The sequence below is a fragment of the Passer montanus genome, unplaced genomic scaffold (genome assembly GCF_014805655.1).
Source record: "Passer montanus isolate IOZ18808 unplaced genomic scaffold, ASM1480565v1 scaffold127, whole genome shotgun sequence".
Taxonomy (NCBI): domain Eukaryota; kingdom Metazoa; phylum Chordata; class Aves; order Passeriformes; family Passeridae; genus Passer; species Passer montanus.
Genome location: NW_024359499.1, coordinates 893,432 through 912,945, shown reverse-complemented (window position 1 = coordinate 912,945; position 19,514 = coordinate 893,432). Strand labels below are relative to the sequence as shown.

At 48.1% G+C, this 19,514-nt stretch overlaps 1 protein-coding gene across 1 annotated transcript; it reads left to right on the top strand.

The window, feature by feature from the left end:
• The first annotated feature begins 3,835 nt into the window (after positions 1-3,835).
• LOC120497296 (tubulin alpha-8 chain) lies at positions 3,836-14,918 on the top strand. Its single transcript, XM_039698553.1, has 5 exons — positions 3,836-3,902; positions 8,593-8,815; positions 11,711-11,859; positions 13,135-13,815; positions 14,528-14,918. The coding sequence occupies exons 1-5, from the start codon at positions 3,900-3,902 to the stop codon at positions 14,819-14,821; spliced, it is 1,350 nt and encodes a 449-aa protein (XP_039554487.1). The 5' UTR covers positions 3,836-3,899; the 3' UTR covers positions 14,822-14,918.
• The last annotated feature ends 4,596 nt before the right edge of the window (positions 14,919-19,514 follow it).

Below are 19,514 nucleotides of genomic sequence, written 5' to 3'. Positions count from 1 at the left end.
AGTTGGAGCAGTGTGAGTGTTATTTCAGATTAAAGCATTTTAAAAGCATAAATCAAATCTTTAAAGTCTTATAACTAGTTTAAAAGTAATGATTTTTTAAAATCAGTGTGGGCATTTATTTTCCATACATTGTGCAGTTTAGATTAAATTTTGCTCATAAGTTGAATATTTCCTTAGTAATTTGGAACAACAGAACCAAATGTATTGCTTTGAATGAGCAAACAAAATTCTTACAGTATACCTGGTGTCTAAAATGGGAGGCTTTGAGAAGGGAAAAAAGAGAACACTAAAATATTTGTAATACAATAGCAACAAGTAGAAGAATTAAATCTAACATGACCTATTTTCTCTTTTAACCTACAGGAAAAGTATTCCCAAATCTGGACTTGCAAAGCTCCCACTAGACATGTAGTGCTGGTATTTTTTTTCCAACTGAGAAAACCACAACAGATTATTTTTAAAAAATCTCACTGGGATTTCTTTTTCTTAAATAAAAAAATAACAAAAAGAAACTAAAATATTGTAACTATTTATCTTTTCATCCTCCAATAGCTCATGACCACTGCAGGTGGGATCCCTCCTATCTGATCATGAACATCAACAGCTACAAAGGTTTTCAGGAGCAGAGAGTGACAGGACTAGGGGATGGTTTTAAACTAAAAGAAGAGAGATTTAGACTCAGTGCTGGGGAGAAATTCCTCCCTGTGAGGGTGGGCAGGCCCTGGCACAGGGGGCCCAGAGCAGCTGTGGCTGCCCCTGGATCCCTGGAAGGGTCCCAGGCCAGGCTGGATGGGGCTGGGAGCACCTGGGACAGTGAAGGTGTCCCTGCCATGGCAGGGGTGGGATGGATGGGCTTTGAGGTCACTTCCAACCCAAACCATTCCATGGTGCTGTCATTTCAGTTCTTCCTGTCTCAGACTACCAGGACTATCCTGATCTTTACTAAACAACTTCACTAAGGAGATAGTCACAGCTAAAAGCACTTCGCAGCCAAGGTCATGCCTCAGTGAGGTTAGGCCAAGCAATTAGGATAAAACAAATGAGAAAAAAAGAACAGGAAGAGAAGTTCTTTCAGGTCTCTTAGAGTGCAGGTTGGGAGTTATTAGAAGCTTAATATTGACTGGATTCTTCAAATATATACCAGCTTGAAAGCACTAAGCAAAGAATTTGGGCTTGCTGAGGATCAAAACATGAAAGAGAAGACTTATATTTAAAAAAAACCATCACACACCTTGGTGTATGCTTTCCCTTGGTGTCCATCACCCAGCTCACAGGTACTCTCATTTTTGTGATCACTCCCCACTCTGGTGTGGGGATGGCCATGATGCCCTGAGAGGCTTAGTGAGGTTAGGCCAAGCAATTAGGATAAAACAAATGAGAAAAAAAGAACAGGAAGAGAAGTTCTTTCAGGTCTCTTAGAGTGCAGGTTGGGAGTTATTAGAAGCTTAATATTGACTGGATTCTTCAAATATATACCAGCTTGAAAGCACTAAGCAAAGAATTTGGGCTTGCTGAGGATCAAAACATGAAAGAGAAGACTTATATTTAAAAAAAACCATCACACACCTTGGTGTATGCTTTCCCTTGGTGTCCATCACCCAGCTCACAGGTACTCATTTGTGTGATCACTCTGGTGTGGGGATGGCCACGATGCCTTGAGAGGCTACCCAGAACAGAGCTAGGCAGTGTTAAAGGAATAAAGTAGGTATTTATTAAAAAGGCCATCAAAGGATACACCCTGGGCAGCATAAGAGCCTGGCTGAGGCTACACCAAGATGGGTGATGGGTCACTAATTCTCACAGTTTTCTAAGTTTTGGTCCATCTCCATATTGGGGTTAATTGTCCCAGTGTGCTCTCTTCACTTCCCTGTTGTTTACACTTTTAGGGCCTGAAGCTGCAGTGGTGTCCTTTGTTCTGGGGCTGGAAAAGGATTGTTTTGTCTAACTAAACTGTGAGGAGAACTTGCTGACATTTTATGAAGTTTAGAGCTATATACTAATGCAGTACAGAATCTGGAAAATACGAAAGCTAAAACTTAAGGCATCAGCCAAATTCCCTAAACACTGTTTAGTGCTTTCTTACAGCCCATGTGTTTTTCAGTCACACATTACACTTGACATTATTCTTTGGAAAAACAATTATATCAATGTTATTTGTGGGTTCTTCCCCCTTCTTACACCTCTGACCCTCTCTCAGTCCTCTGGTCCTTGCTTTCCAGAGTGCTTTTGCCTCTCTGTCCTGTCAGGGTACACCCACACAGGTTTCATTCCATGCCTTGGGCTCAGATGATCACAATGGGGTTGATAACAGCAGGAGCAGCATCCTCAGCAGGTGTCAGTTCCCTGCCCTGGGGATCAGTTCATCCCTTCTCTCCATGTACAGATCCAGCCTGCCACAATTCCACCACACCCACGTTAAAAGTACCACCTTTATCCAGGCTGTTTGCAGAGCTGGAGATCTATACAGGAAGAGGAAAAATCACCTACTTTGTTATTGTTCAAAATTGTTTCACGTCCCTCTCCTGCTGCAAAAAAAGCAGGAAGGAATTTCCTGAAACTGATGCTGGTGCTGAGGCCCTGAAGGATGGATGGAACTCCAGGTGTCAAATATCAGACCTGCACACACAGCAGCTGCTTTTACCCAGGGAGTGAGTTTGGCAATTGCAGGAATATTTCTGTTAATATAACCCTTAGGACATACCACATGGTTTTTATGCTTCCTACTTAATATCCAACTTCAGCTGGGGTATTTAAACACCAGATCTACTGATGCCTGTAGAACCTATGTGGCTCTCCGTAGGTTCTGATGTGGCCCTTCAGCTTCGAGTCCTTTCCATTGTGTGACTCTCCATCCCAGCAGTGGCACTTGGCACAGGCACACCGTGGAGCTGCCTCCAGCCTCCTGGGACAGGGACCTGTCCACACCCCGCTCTTTCAGCCCAGCGCCTGGAGGACCGGGGCCTCTGGGTGCCCACCGGGCAGATGTGGGGCTCTCGAGGATCCCGGGGTGCCATGCCTCGCTCCCAGCTTTGCCCGGCCTTTCACCGGTGGCTTTCCCCGGCCTCAGTGCACGTAGCTGGGACAGGGAGAGCACTCACCCAGGACACCCGTGGGTGCGAGGCCGCGAGCGGCGCCCGGTCCCTCAGGGCTCCTTCCCAGGGCAGCAGCCGCTGACTCTGGGCTCCCCAGGCTGAGCTCGGAGCCCCTGGCCAACACCCGGGGATGGACAGTGCTGAGCCCCTGCCCTTCGGCCGCTGGCTCCGGACAGAGCAACCCCAGCTCGGCCACAGCGATCCCTGCCCGGGACAGAGCGACCCCAGCTCGGCCACAACGACCCCAGCCCGGGACAGAGCGATCCCCGGCCCGGGACAGAGCAACCCCAGCTCGGCGACAGCGACCCCAGCCCGGGACAGAGCGATCCCCGGCCCGGGACAGAGCAACCCCAGCTCGGCGACAGCGACCCCAGCCCGGGACAGAGCAACGCCAGCTCGGCGACAGCGACCCCGGCCCGGGACAGAGCAACCCCAGCTCGGCCACAGCGACCCCGGCCCGGGACAGAACGATCCCTGCCCGGGACAGAGCGACCCCAGCTCGGCCACAGCGACTCCGGCCTGAAGCGAACCCTGAGGAGGAGGAAGGTGCCGCTCTTCCTTGGCGGGAAGACTAAACCCCTCCCCCTCCCCGCCCTTTGTTACGAATCAACCAATAGCTCGCGTAGGATGGTGACAGACATTTCTATCACCCAATGGCCCACAGGTGAGCGCACGCCACGCCAATGAGCACAGCGCAGGGAGCCGAGCGCCCCGCCCCTCACTTTATATAAGGTGAGCGCGGTGAGAGCCGCCGCTGTTGCGGTGCTGTTCAGACACGTTGCGCGTCTGTCCCGGCGCTCCTGAGCCATGGTGAGTGGGACGAGGGCCTGGCGGGGCAGGGTAGCCCGGCGCCACTCCGCGAGCTGCAGCGGTGGTGGGAGGGACGGGATGGGCGGCGGGACGGCCCCGCCGGGCAGCGGGGGGCAGTGGGTCTCGCTGCCCCAGCCGAGGCTCGTCCCGCGCCCTGTCGCTCCCGCCGTCTCGTCCCAAAATGGTGGCGGGCTCGTCGAGAACATGGCGGCCCCCGGGACCCTCAGCCCCGGCCGGCTCAAGGGCTGCAGCTCCGTCCCGGGCGCCCTCAGCCCCCGGGGCCGGCTGTCCGTGCGAGCCCCGGGCGCCCTGCCCGCACGGCGCGGACAGCCGCCGGGTTCCCGCGGTGTGTAAAGCCCGGGCAGCTCCGCGCGGTGAGCGCGACCCGCGGGGCCGGGGGGAGGAGCCCGGCCCGGCGCCCTGAGTGCTGCCGAGGAGCCGCTCCCCGCTCCTGCCCCGGGGTGGGAGCGCGGGGGTTGGGCTGATGGGGAAGGTTCCTGAAGGACTTTGTGATACTGGCTGGCGAGAACGAGCTGCTAAGTTGAGTCACCTTGAAGGGTAGTCTGAAAGGTGTGACGGGGCCGGGATGTCCCACAGGACAGGGTTCAGGTGCTGAGCTGGGCAGCACAGCTGGAGGCTGGGATGGGCGTTCGGCTCTTCCTCGTGGGGGTCTTGTCTTCCTACATTTCTGAAAGGAGATTGTCAAAAAGTTACATGGATTTACAAATGTAGCAAGACTGCTACTGTAGGCTTGTGAATGTGTGAGAAATACTTGTTGAGCTGAAAATTATTGTAAGTTAGAGTGTTGGTGGGATGTGCTGAGGTTCTTGCTCTTACCCTTCCCTTGAGGGTTGTTTATTGTCACGGTTTTCAGATAAAGCCAAATCAAGAGTATGAATGCAGCCCCTGGTCTCTGCAAAGGATGCAGGTTCCCCGGAGTCCCATGCCAGGGAAGCAGCGTTCCTCCATATGGTGTGCTGATAAGCTTGGTCTGAGCTGGCACAGCCGTTCTCAGGAAGCTTGGCTCTCCATCAGCCTCACACAGGTGCAGCTGGACCTTGAGCACCGTGCTGGGGAGTGCAGAGGACCTAAAGCCTGGTCCAGCAGTGCCACGGGGGGCTGCAGCCCAGCAGTGAGTGCAGCAAGGGGCTGAGGCTGCAGCTGCTGGAAGGGCAGTGACAGGACAGCCCAGTGCCCTATTGCCACATCCTGTTGGGAAAGGAAACAGAGGCTGGGCTGGAGAAATTGTGCCTGAAACTTTGTGTGCTTGCAAATAATGTATGTAAGTGTGGGGAAAGCATTTAGTGTTAAGTAAATAAGAGGATTCTGCAGTGGCTTGAATACAGCATTTACCAGCGCTGTCTCTATACATTCAATCCTTATTCTGAAGTTCATCAGTGATGTGTTAAGGCCCTAGGCTATAATGAGAGTGGCAGTTCTCTTGCCTGTCATTCCAGCTTGGAGCTGGTGCTTTTGGAAGAGAATCTGAGCCTTGTTCTTCAGTATTCTTGGTGCTGTGAAAAGGCCATGCAGCACAAAATGGGCAGAGAAGCTGCTAGTGTCTGACAAAGGTTTGTGCTTCATTGAATAGCCACATACTACTTAAAAGTCCTTAGTAGAGTTGTAGGAAAGCAGCTGAAAGAGCTCTCAAAGCAGGACTCACAGTAGCACCAGGCCAGGCTTTGTGGCTGACCTTGTCTAGCCAAGTTTTGAAAACCTCCAAGGATGGAGATCCCCTCCCACTTCTGTAGTGACCTATTGCAGGACTGCACCATTCCACTGGGGAGGCTTTTCCTAACACCAGCCTGAGCCTTGCATCAACCTCTGAGAATCTGACCTGGAGGCACGTGCAGAGCAGAGGGAAGCCTTCTCCTGTGCAGTCCATGTCTCCTTTTGTTCCCTGGCACATGGCTTGCCCTACTGAGGACAAGAGCACCCTGTGGGACATTCAGGCTGGTTTCTGTGGGAGCCCCAAGGGTCTTTGCAGCAGGGCTCCCTCTCAGTTACTGCTGTTGGTGCTGGTGCAGGGAGTCACTGCGCAATGTGTTGAACTTTGTATTTTGTCCAAGTAAACATGCCATGGTTCAATGTGGCACCTGCTCTGTGGCTGTGTTGCCAAGCTGTACATTCAGAGTTGGAAGGGACCCACAAGGGCCATTGAGTCCAGCTCCTGGCCCTGCACAGGACACCCCCAGGAATCCCACTCTTTGCCTGAGTGTTGAGTTCTGTCAGCCCTGGGGTTGTGACTACTGCCCTGGGGAGCCTGTTCCATTGTCTGATCTCCCTCTGGGAGGAGGCTGCTTTTCTCATATCCAGGCAAACCTCCCCTGACACAGCTTCCCTTGGGTCCTGTCACTGGTCACCAAAGAGCCCTCTGCCTCCTATTGTGAGGAAGCTCTAGACCATGAGCAGATCTCCCCTCTTCTCCTCGATAACCAAGCCTCAGCTGCTCCACATGCCCTTCTTTACACCCTCTGTCTCTGTGGTATGGTGTTGTCCTTACACACCCTTTAAGTGACCTTTCCCAGCTGCTTGGGAGTTTCTCCAGCAAGGCTTAGGTCACTGGTAGGACCTCATTCAGGTGAGGTTCCAGGCTGACATGGTGGTTTACGTTGCTCTCCTGTCCCTACAAAAAAGTTTCAGGCTGTCCTGCTCTCCTAAAGGGATGTTCCCTGAGTCATTGCCATGGTCTGGTCTCTGTGGCACTGCAGCCAGCTTTCCTGTCACTCTTTCACGCTGGGCAGGTTGGCTGTGTGTTCTCTGCCATGGCAGCACTGGACAAGCTCAGTGCTCCAGCCTGGAGGGTGATGGTGTAGTGGCTTTGGAGGGGAGAAGGGTGGCAGCAGCTCTGAGTAACGCTGCTTGCAGAGGGGATGTGGGCTGGACATTGAATGTACAGCTTGGATGGATGGGAGCTTAGAAACAGTTCAGTGCTGTGCTTGAGAACAGGTGATTCTTTTTTTTGACAAATACAAATTTTAATTTCATGGGGTTCCTAATGAGTTTGAAAGGACTGTACTCCTGCTTTTCTGCATTGACTATGGATGTGGACTAGGCAGTTCCAGGTCATAGAATCACAGAATGGTTTGTGTTGGAAGAGACCTTAAAGACCATCCAGCTTCATCTCTTCTACCAGACCAGGTTGCTTCAGGCCCCATCCAGCCTGGTCTTGGACACTTCCAGGGAAGGGGCAGCCTGTGCCAGGGCCTCAGCACCCTCACAGGGAAGAATTTCATCCTAATGTCTAATCCAACCCTATCATCCTGTATTTTAAGACTGTTTCCATTTGTCCAAAATCTCTCTCCAGATCTCCTGGAGGCCCTTTAGGCCCTGGAAGGGGCTTTAAAGTCTCCCTGGATCTTTCTCCAGGCTGGACATCCCAGCTGTCCCAGCCTGGCTCCAGAGCAGAGGGGTTCCAGCCCTCAGAGCAGCTCTGTGGTCTCCTTTGGGCTCACTCCAGCAGCTCCACATCCTTCCCGAGCTGGAAGCCCAGGGCTGGGGCAGCTCTGCAGGTGGGGTCTCAGCTGAGCAGGGCACAGGGGCAGAATCCCCCCCGCCCTGCTGCCCACCCTGGGGGATCAGCCCAGCACAGGGGGGCTCTGGGCTGCCAGAGCTCAGGGCTGGGCACGCTGGGCTTCTCATCCACCAATCCCCCCACGTCCTTCTCCCCAGGGCTGCTCTCTGTCCATTCTCTGCCTGGCCTGTACTTGTGCCTGAAAGTACTCCTGCTTATCCTGGAATTCCAGGGAACCAAATTGTCCCATCTAGTCATTGGGTCTGAACATAGTTTTGGGTAATAGTCACATTAAACTGAAGTCTATGTAGGTTCTTCTAGAATGTGCCTTATTGACATTCAAAACTAGATGTTGAATATAAAATGCTATAGATGGACCTGGAATTTGGACAATGCTTCTATTATGGTTTGGCTTTACCATTTGAAGTCCTGTGCTGCAATATTAAAGAAACTGGGTTTATGCTCTGGACATCAAAGGGAACATGGGAATCCAGAAATGCGTGGGAACAGATAATTTTGCTGCCATTAACTATTTTCTTCATGGCTGTCATGAGGTAGTTTTATCTGTTGTTGAGGAGTTCAGTACCTTGTTTGAGACCTGATAGGTCTGTATTCCTGGAGGGTTATGAGGGGGTTTGTTAGGCAAAACCTTTCCTGCTGAGTGACAAAGTTTCCTCAAGAGATCCAGAGGTTGGTTTTTTTTGTGTGTTTTTTTGGTTTTGTGTGCATTAAATGAAGTACTTCCGGCTCCTGGGAGGATTGTGCTGCCTCTGGTGGCTGTGCTCCTGGGCCTGGGTCTGGGTGTTGCTGTTCTGGACACTTAGGCCAGTGAGAGGTGTGATCCTCAGCTTTTCTACATATTGGGTTTGGTGTGAAGAGAGAAATTGGCTGAAGAACTTGAAAGAGTTGATCAGCCTCTTCCTGTCTGATTGAAGAATAACAAAGAGGAATGAGCTTGTAGAAATGATAATGTCAAAAAGGGTTTTTCTGGGTGGAGCTGATGATGTCTCAAAGGGGCTTTTGTGTCCTGTTATGTTTTGTGCCAAATGCCCCCAACACCAAGACAACGAGGCCAATGTTTTAATGGCTTTGCGGGCTGGCAGTCCCCCGGGGGTGCTGAGCCTTTGCTAAACAAGAGCGTTGTGTTTGTGCTGAGTGATGGTCTCTGTCCCGCAGCGCGAGTGCATCTCCATCCACGTGGGGCAGGCGGGCGTGCAGATCGGCAATGCCTGCTGGGAGCTCTACTGCCTGGAGCACGGCATCCAGCCCGACGGGCAGATGCCCAGCGACAAGACCATCGGCGGGGGGGACGACTCCTTCAACACGTTCTTCAGCGAGACCGGAGCCGGCAAGCACGTGCCCCGGGCCGTGTTCGTGGACCTTGAACCTGCAGTCATAGGTAACAGTGCAAGGCACTGCAGAACATTGCCACACGTTATTGCCACATAAGTACTTTAGACTATTGGTTTTGGCTAAGGGATCCATTCCTCTCATCCTGATAAATGCTTTGGGGCTTTACATTTTTAGTGCACGAAGCTTGCCTACACCTTCGTAGTGATGGAAAATACTTGGTTTTATTTTCATTGAGACTGGCAACTGTGCTCTGTGGAGCTTTCAAGAATTTCAGCATTACCTTCTGGCAGGCTGTGGAGTTACATGGGTCTCATGAGCATGCTTCATGCTTTTGCTATGCGAGGACAGTTACAGCCACTTGGAACAGTATGGCATAATGTGTGCTGCAGTCAGTAGAACCTCTTTAAGAGACACAATATATATCATTAGGAAGATTCCTTATTGTACACGGGAATGATTGCTGTAGTTTCCCAAAGCAATCTGTGGAAGCTGAACAGTGCTTGCAGAAATGAGTCCCCATAGCTGGCCTAAATTCAGGGACTTCTGAACAAGTGCTTCAGCTTCCTGGTGCTTTATCTTTGAGAAACAGTCTACTCTTGAAAAAGTGTTCTGTTCCAAGCTCTAGCAACACTGGCTCTTGGTGTTCAGATGTGATCCCAAGCATCAGCTACAGTTCTCCATCTTGGGGCAGTAGATGCATTGTCAGCTCAATGTGAGCTCCTGGTTTCACAAGACCTTCATCCCTTGTGTCAGGAATCCTGGTTTTCCTTTTACCAGTGTGTGCCAGAAGTAATTCTTCTGGAGCTGGTTTTGGGCTATCTTGCCTCAAGTAGTGATTTGGGCTGTTATAACAGAGGTCTGTGTTGCCTGTGCTTATGCAGTTGCTGTGTTTTATCTTTCTGCAATACAGAGTTGGGGAAATGTGGGATTGTTCTCAGGCTATTCCTCTGTACCCAAACCATGGCTGTTCTCTAACTTCTGTTCAGTGTAACACACCAGACCCTTCTTGTGGCTAGCACAGCAAATGAACCTCTAAAGGGAGCAGAAGGCTGTGTGGCTGTTTAAGGATGGAAGTGCTGGGCTATAACTTTGAAATAAGCCCAGGCACCCTTGGCCATACACTGATATTCCCAGGAGCTGTTGCAGATCTGGCTTTGTGCTTTTTTGAGCCCTGTGTCTGTTGTCTCCTCTGCACTGGCCAGGTGGTGGCTCTGAGCAACCAGGAACAGCTCAGAATTGAGATGAGGGAGAACAGGTGGCAAAGGAGGAGGGCAGAGGAGCTGGTGAGTCTTGGAACAAATGCCAAAAAGTAGTTAGTGTTCTAGTGCTTGTTGGTGATGCAGGCATAGAGTGGGGAGATAGGTAAGATTGGTAATACTCAAAGGTAGGGCTTTTTGTTAAAGGTTACATCACGTGCATTTCTGGGAAATAGCTGTTATTCCTCCCTGGCTAATTGAAAATTACTGCCCCAGTTTCCTGGGCAGGGCTCATGAGTCTCCCCATTCATGCAGCAAGCCCATATGCACTGAATTAATGAAAAAGCCATCTTTGTGCATGCAGCAGCTGAGCAGCTGCCACATGTGTGCACAGGGATTTCTGTCCTTCCAGAGCAGTGCTGCTCTTGCAGAAAGCAGCAGGATGGTGGATATGCACCACCTCTGTGAATATGGTGGTAAAACACCATCAAACTTTCCACCACAAAATAGGGCAGTGACATCTGGGAATCCAAGTGTCTTTAACAGTTTACCCCAGCTAGACTTGAAAACATGAAGGACAGTATGTCTGGGGCAAGCTGCTTTAGCTGTCCCCTCACCCAAGTCCTTTGTTCCAGGCACACTTTTGTAGTCCAGGGACTGATCTGAGCTCTACAAGATTTGTTACTTGCTGAGGACTGTTCTGGCTCATGCTACCCCTGTCTGCATAGGATAAAGAACCATTTTATTTTGGTTCCATATTTTTCCCTTATTACCCATATTTGTCCCTTGTAATGTGGAGTGGTATTGTAGGAAGTCTTAGACACATGGGTATTTGAGATGGTAAACTTTTCCAAATTGTTTTATTTTGATGCAGTTTTCAGGCTGTTGGATTGCAGAGTGGAGTGGGAGCTGCTCAGCCTAAACTGGTTTGAATGCTAACTATATTTTTGTCTTAAGTTTTACTTTTTCTTGCTTGTTTTATTTCAGATTAACAAATACATGCAAACAGGCAGCTTCAGCTGTATTTAATAAAGCTCTCTGCTGTCCACCTGACTTAAATTAAATAATGCAATACTGCAATAGCACACAACTCAAGAGTGACTTGAGCTAAACCAGAGACAAAGCTCTGTTGAGTGTCTTTGTACCTTTCTGGTAGGACAGAGCTTTAGACTTGCTTGGGTGTAAGTGCATATTTCTGGGAGCTAGGGGCTCTAAACGTGTGACTGCTGGGAGATGTGTGTGCTGCAGCTTACAGCTCAGGGTTTAGATAATTGCTCTAAGAGCATCTCCTGTTCCTTTTGAACCCTTCTCTACCTTTGGCAGAAAGTACAGTGAAGAGAAAGGGACATGTAAGCAGAGTTGGCTCTGCCTGCCCACAGAAGCATCCTGGAGGGATTGGGAAGTGAAGGGGAAAAATTGGGTTTCAGTTGCTGGGCTGCAAAATGGGCCTTAAGTTGTCTTAAACTGGAAGAATGGTTCTGCTATAGTCCAGTTTTTAATTGCTCTGGCAGGTCAAAATTCTAAACTTTGGTGTAAAATAGAACAGTTTCCTAAGCAATAATTTAGTTTTTCATAGTTCTTCAGCATTTAGGCTGTAGGAAATGACCTACTGATTGGTAGTTGCCTTTTATCTCAAAAGGTTTAAAGACATTATTCTGGACACCCCTAGAAGTTTGAAAAAGCTGGTCTATATACAAAATTTACTTAAAATATTTCTATATTATATATGTCTTGTCTCTCCCCAGATGAAGTTAGGAATGGGACATACCGGCAGCTCTTTCATCCTGAGCAACTGATATCTGGTAAAGAAGATGCTGCAAATAACTATGCTCGAGGTCACTACACAGTTGGGAAAGAGATAATTGATCTCGTCCTAGAGCGCGTCAGGAAGCTGGTAAGACTCCACTGAAGGCTCTGAAACATCTGTTTAACAGGATTTGGAAATGAGGTTATCAAATACATAAACTGTGCTTTAATTTCTTTGTGGTATGAGAATCTATGGACTTAGTCTGCATCTGCTTTTATTCTTAGCCAGCTGGAAGTGCTTGGATTTTTCCTGTCAGATATGGCTTTCAAGTGGCCTAAAATGCTGATGAAGCACCTAAAACTTCATATATAGTTTAATGTTTAGAAAGCCAGAACCAAAAATGATTTTCATAGTTCCTGCTGGAGAAGGATTGGTCTCTGGCTGTGGCTCTTTCAAGGAATTTTAAATAAGAGTGCTTGTTTCAGTGGTTTGGACTATTGTCTGCATTTCCTGCTATTATGCTTTCTGGATTAATTTTATAGTAATAACAGTAGAAAAGGAGTAAATCTCAGTATGCTGGGATGTTTCAGCTTCCCCAGTTCTTCAGTTATATTGCAAACTTGTGAAGGGGGCAGTTTAGGAGGTTCAGGTTCCCTATTTAGGGCTGCTAAGCATGTCCATTGCCCAGTCTGTGTCACAAAGGTAGGAACTCTCATTGCACAAAACCCAGGTGCTTTGATATGGAATGCTAAGTGAGTCTTAGTGTAAAGTTCACCTTCTGCAGATTACAACTGGAATTATTCTCAACACTTGACTGCCACAGTCTTAATTAAAGCAATGATAAGTTTGCAGCAGGCTTTACTTTGACCTGAAAAACAGTCATGATTTCTTTGTACAAGCTGTTGGCAGTCCCTGTTAGTCCTGGGAGCTGAGCATCATGTGGCACCTCTTTGTGAGGACAGAGCTGTCTAGTTTTGTCTTCTGAGTGGAGTGAATGGGACTGGCACTATAATAGGCTGTGACAGCTCACTTCCACTTGGCACTTGTGCAGCATTACAGCAGTAGCTCTGGGATGGGGGATTGCTCCACTTTTGTGCAGCTAGAGAATACCAAGTAACTGTAAGGGATAGATAGTGTGTAGGTCTTTGAATATTCCTGCTTTTCTTGCTCGTTGTTCATGGCCTCAGCTGAGAGTTGGGGGTAGAAGGAATTTTAAGCTAGTGATTTGAAGTGATTGGCATCCAATAGGTAGGGGGTTTAAACCAACCAAGAATACTGCTTTTCCTGGGACACCTTCTTGACTCTTGGTGGATAAATTCTGTATTTCTGAAGCTTGAACAGTTGGGATGTGTCAGAATTCAGAGCTGTCTTTCTTGAGCTTGATGCACACAATGTCTTGAACACCTGTATTTTCTCTTTCAGTCAGATCAGTGCACTGGCTTGCAAGGCTTCCTGATTTTCCACAGCTTTGGGGGAGGAACTGGATCTGGTTTCACCTCTCTGCTGATGGAGCGTCTCTCCGTTGACTATGGGAAAAAATCCAAGCTGGAATTTGCCATCTACCCTGCACCTCAGGTCTCAACAGCTGTTGTGGAGCCCTACAACTCCATCCTGACCACCCACACCACGCTGGAGCACTCTGACTGTGCCTTCATGGTTGACAATGAGGCCATTTATGACATTTGCCGTAGGAACCTGGACATTGAGCGCCCAACCTACACTAACCTCAATCGCCTCATTGGTCAGATCGTGTCTTCCATTACTGCTTCCCTTAGGTTCGATGGTGCCTTAAACGTGGATCTTACGGAATTCCAGACTAACCTGGTGCCTTACCCTCGTATCCACTTCCCGCTGGTGACGTACTCCCCGATTATTTCGGCGGAGAAGGCCTACCACGAGCAGCTCTCCGTGTCCGAGATCACCAACGCCTGCTTCGAGCCCTCCAACCAGATGGTGAAGTGCGACCCGCGGCACGGCAAGTACATGGCGTGCTGCATGCTGTACCGCGGGGACGTGGTGCCCAAGGACGTCAACGCCGCCATCGCCGCCATCAAGACCAAGCGCACCATCCAGTTTGTGGACTGGTGTCCTACTGGATTTAAGGCAAGTCTCAGTTCCACCACGGTTTCTTAGACTTCTCATTCACTGTCCTGGGTGTTGGGCGCCATTTGTTGCAATGGGGCAGGGTGGCAGAAATGCTGCAACCTTCTTTAAAGCATCTCCTTCAGAGGCCACTCGGAGTAAGGCCACGAGAGCAGCCATTTCAAGTCCATGCACACACACACACCACAGATAACTCAGCAGAGGAAAGACAGGAAGGGTCTTTGTATAGTGTATTCCAATGAAGGTTTATTGCATCCACCGTGCCAAAGGGACCAGGGACAAAGACATAACCAAGTGCTGTGCACAGGCTTATGTGTGGGGTCAGTGTCCAATGACCTGAGGGCACAGGGGCAGGGCAAAGGGCAGCAACCTGTAGGGGGTTGAGGGGTGAACAGCTGGGGTGGGCAGGGTCAACTTGCCAATGGAGAAAGCAATCTAATGTAGATTGGCAATAGTGCTGCACAGCACCATGGGGGAAGTCTTCTCTTTCAACCTGGGTGGGGAAAACTCTATGGCATGTTCCCACAATGGAGTGTGTTTGCTCTGAGCTATTCTGTAGGTACCTGATTTGTATTCTGAGATGTGGAGATTTAGGTTCTCATGCGGGGCTGTTTTGTGAGTGACACATTCTAATCAACTGTTGTCTGACTTTGATTATTGTCATTGTCAAACACCACAAAGAAACTCATGGTCTCTTCCACATCTCCTGTAGGTTGGCATCAATTACCAGCCCCCCACAGTGGTTCCAGGGGGTGACCTGGCCAAAGTCCAGCGGGCAGTCTGCATGCTGAGCAATACCACGGCCATAGCTGAGGCTTGGGCCCGCCTGGACCACAAGTTTGACCTGATGTATGCCAAACGTGCCTTTGTTCACTGGTATGTTGGAGAAGGGATGGAGGAGGGGGAGTTCTCAGAGGCTCGGGAAGATTTGGCTGCCCTTGAGAAAGATTATGAAGAAGTGGGCACAGACTCGATGGATGGAGAAGATGAAGGAGAAGAATATTAAATCCAACAGTGAATTGCAAGTCTTTGCCATTTTACTGCCTCTTTAGTAGCAATGTAAATCATGTCAACTGATTGGAATAAACAACTTTAATCAAGAACTGTCGTAGTGTCCAAACACTATGTACACTCATTAACTACATGCAGTTAGCAGTCCAAGAGATGGAATTCCTTTCTGAAGAAGGTAGCTGAATAAAATAACCATGCTGTCTTTCAGTCAGCTCTTGTCCTTAAGGCATTGCTATTTGAAGAGCTATTAGTGCCCAAAACACGAGACTAGAATGAGCTGGAGCTTTTTCTGGAGGGTGTTTGGTATATTTTTTGCAAGACTCTAGAGCTGGTGTCACAAGAGGCAAAAGGAACTGTGTCACCCATAAAAGTTGCAAGACCTTCAATACTGAAGGCTGTTTGGGTTAGTTGTCTCCCATTCTTAGACTTAGAGAGGGCCAGTAACTTAGAGATGCAGTAAAACCTGGCTGGGCAGGAGGTGTCCAGGAAGGTGTGCCATAGCATGATGGACCTGCCACTGTAGCCAGAGCCTGAGCAGTGGTTGCCCTTGTGTTGCTGTGCCCTCCCACAGAAGGAACTGCAGTCCCTGTCTGCAGCTCTCTAGAGTCAGACTTCTCCTGAAGCTGTCTGGAGAAAAATCTCTGGGTTAACTGGCCACAGCTAAACATCTTAGTTTTCCGTAAAACTAAGTCTTTTGCAGAAGTAATTATTCCATGGGTTCAGATATGAATGCTGCCATCCTTCTGTGTAAGCTGATGGAACAGGAGAGGATTTAGCTAATCAGGTTTATCTTTAGATGTGAACAGCCTCTGTCTGAAACCTTCTGCATCGACTGAGTGGGGGCCTGGGCACACAGTGAACCACAAACCAAATAACTTCATTGTTGTAGAGCTGGATGACTGTGCAATCTCCCCCACAGCAATGCCAAAGGTGGAATAGTTAAATCTTAAGATTGAATACTGAATGTGATTACAGGATACCAAAGTCTGACTCAAAGGTGAGATTTGGGCTGGAGAATTTTCCCTATCCAGTTTCAGACTTACTCATATTCCTTCTAACTTAATAGCAGAGCATGATTCAGGCCAAGCCTTGAAATCTGTTAGTTGCACATGTGCACACCTGCTTGGCTTGGCAGGAGTCTCAGCTGGAGTATGCAAGATTCCTGACCTCCCTTCTGCATGGAAGCTTCATTGCTCAGGTAATGCTGCAGTATCTGACATCCCCTCACAAAGTGGGGCTCTTTTCCTGATCCCAGCTGGCTGGACTTGTTCTAGGTAGGGGTGTCACCTGGAATTTAGAGTAACAGGCTGCTGCTGTTGATGGAAGGTCCCAGAACAACCTGGTTTGTGAGAGCTGACTAGGAGTTGCTTTGGCTCCTCTTGTCCTTGATCACTGTTTTTTCAGCCATTGTGTTGAGTCAATCTGATTTGGAGCTGGAAGTTACCAGTTTTACAAAGATGGGGACAACAGTATTAGTGCTTTATCACCTCCATGGTCGTCTCTGACAGTCAGCCCTGCTGTTGTGCAGGATGTGTGGCAATCACACCTCCTGCCATTCAGCACAGCTAAGTGTGGCCAGTGTTTCAGTGAGTTTCTCTTTTGTTTTTCCTTGTGGTTTTATGTTCCAGGGTAGACATAACTGTCACGAATTTGAAGTCGTGTTGATATTTTCCTGCTTACTGGTTGAATAAGCAAATGTGCTTGGTGGGGCCCAGGGACAGACACATTCATTCCAGTCAGAAGGACTCCATGTTGGCAATCATTCAGGTTTTAATGGGATGGCAGTTCCCAGTGAGAAATATGCACAGGGCTGTTTGGAGCCATGCAAGTGTCAGGTTTTCACCCTGAACATCCTGTATTGCCAGCAGATCATGGCGAGTGATCTGTGCCACAAGTGCAGCACCATTATTTCCTTTGGAAGTTAATTGTGCTGGAGTTGTGGGTTCTGAACTGGCCTTTAGTTGGGATCTTTTAGCAGTGATTTTGCTTTTCTGTGAGGAATTTGGTTTCATTGAAGCCTGGCCTACTCTCTGTCTGGTTTTTACTGCATTGATGGATTACTTGTGTACAGGCCACTTCCTCTGCAGTGGGAGTTGGCTCATGGTGTGTCTGTTTTACCCAGGTGTGTACTGTGATGAGGTTGTGCAGGGCACTCAGCAGCCATGTAAAATCCTTGTACATATGGAATGCTGAGCTCTGAAAACCTGGGAATCTCATTCTGTGTAGGCATTAGATGAGAAGCATTATGCTTTTAATTTTTAAAAGTAACATGTAATGCTACTTAGAGAAGATGTAATCTGCAACATGATGGGTGGAAGGTTTCACAAGAGATACTCTGTCACCTGGTAGCCATGGGACTGATGCTGAAAACACATTATACATTTTCAGCCTACATCATACTTGAAACTTCATATTAGTATTAAGAAACCCTATTGCTTTAGATAGTGGGCAGCTGCTCTCTGTGTAGGCATGTGCATGCTGAGCTAAGATAAGATAGGGTTTTTCTCAGATATGAAGCCAATTACAGCAGGAAAATCCTGCTAAAACTGCTCTTGCTTCAGTGAGCTGCAGAAATCCTTAAACATGTTCTAATTACTGACTCTATGGTTGGATTAGCAAATGTGTGGTTCATCTGCTTCCTGAAATGTAGAGGAGACCTTGCACTAAATTAAAATTTGGTTTAAGAGTGTGAACTTCTGAAACTTGCAGAGGTTGATGTTAGCTGTCACTTTAAAGAAATTGCTTGCTTTGCACTCTGAAAGCCTTTCTCTAATTCTGTACTTTAATTGCTGTTTTGTTTGATAAGAAATGCCCATACTTGTGCTTTGCCCAGTCATGTGCCTGTTTGCACTGGCAGAAGTGCAGGCATTATCTAGTGGTAACTAAATATATCTTTACCTGTGTGGTGACACAGCTTTCTCCAGTGTTGAGATTGGCAATTAATAGCTCTCACCTGACAGAAAAACTTGTGTGAGTCATGAGGTGGAGGAGGAGGAGGAAATGAGTTGGAGCCATGGCGGTCACTGTGAACTTTGTGGTAAATTCTGGTGTTATCTGTAAGATCTGTTCTAGGATAGTTCTGGTGCTGTTCCAGGAGAATGCAATGCAGCAGAATTTGTTTTCCACCCACTCTCCCCTCTGAAAAAGGAATCTGAATCCCCTTTAATGTGCTAATATCTACATTATATATATATAATTATGTACATTTCTAATTTCTATAGTAAGCATGCCACAGTGTATTTGTGTGATGAAAATCTCATTTGGGCAGCAGAGGTAACATAAGCCCACAGCTACACATGCCTCCTTACTACAGATAAACTGATCTCAAGCAATATCAGAAAGAACTTTAAAATTGTGTCAAATAGGCAAGGTTCACCCACTCACTCATTCCATTACTTTATGCCCAGTTACAGGACCATTTTTGCACAATTTTTAGTTGTTTTGTCCCAGGCCTTCAGCCTTGCTAGACCTGCTGGCATTCCTGTTGGCATCCTGCTCCTCTATGGCAAATTCCCCAAGGCCAGCCAGGCTGGCATGGTTCTGTAGTGACTCTGCTTTGCAGGCCAGTCCCTGTGAGCAGTGTAACAGCAGAGAGTGTGAGAGCTGCAGCAGTGCTGCCCTGTGCCCAGGGCCTCTGTTCTGCCAGATAAACCTGTCTGCCCCTGCAGCAGGCCTTGGTTTCCTGTGTGTAGGAGATGCTGCACAGAAACAAAGCTGCCATGGTCACTATTTATAGTGCAGAGCTATTTCAGCTGGGGGTGGGCTTTTCACTGGCCTTGCTGAAGTTTTGTAGCAACAAAAAGGGACCTTAAAGTTCATCTCATTCCATCCTCTGCCTTGGGCAGGGACACCTTTCACTATCCCAGGCTGCTCCAAGCCCCATCCAGCCTGGCCTTGGACACTTCAGGGATGGGGCAGCCACAGCTGCTCTGGGCACCCTGTGCCAGGGCCTCACCCCCCTCACAGCAATAACTTTGAAGTTACATTTCTTTTATAACTCCAAAAATGTAGGAAGAAAAACGAGCCTGGCACTAAATATGGAAATGCCATATCCTGCATAGGAGCTGTGAGCTGCTATGGCTGGGAAAACACAAGAGTCTTCTGTCAGGAAAAAGATCCTGAATTAGGTGACTTCTGATCTTGCCTGTTTTGTCATGTTTATAAGGAATTACTTCAAATAAAAAAGTGTTTTCTTTTGAACTCCAAAAACAAGGACTGGGCTTATAAGTAAGTTCAGCAGTAAAGAGCTAAAGAACAATTTTCCATCATATTGCAGGACTCCCTGGAAGGGCTGTAGGGGTTTCTGTGTGTTGGGGAGGTGATAATGATGAATCCCTTGGCTCTATCTGGGTTTGAACTAGAAGGAGGACTAACAGTGTAACTTCAGGCTGTGCAGAGACTTTGATCTACAGATTTCTCCTAAAAGTTGGGCAAGTAGATTAAAGATGTGGTGTCTCAACTGGCTGTTAATGGGGAGAGGAATGAGAGCATGATGAAATGGCAAAAATTACATTGCTCTGAAGGTTTTGTAGGTGTTGGCTGACAAGATGCTGAGAATACCAAGATACTAAATTTTAAAAAATAAAAAAAGGGCAAGAGTCACATGAAGAGCAGTGCTGTGGAGCTTTTCAGTGAATTGAGTCAGTTAAACCCTGGTCTCCATCTTTCTGCTGTTATGTCCCTGTTTC

Bases quoted from the DNA above. Each gene is read 5' to 3' on its own strand.
- LOC120497296 (XM_039698553.1), top strand. The intron at 11,860-13,134 runs GTAAGACTCCAC...TTTCTCTTTCAG, and splicing joins TAGAGCGCGTCAGGAAGCTG to TCAGATCAGTGCACTGGCTT. The intron at 13,816-14,527 runs GCAAGTCTCAGT...CATCTCCTGTAG, and splicing joins GGTGTCCTACTGGATTTAAG to GTTGGCATCAATTACCAGCC.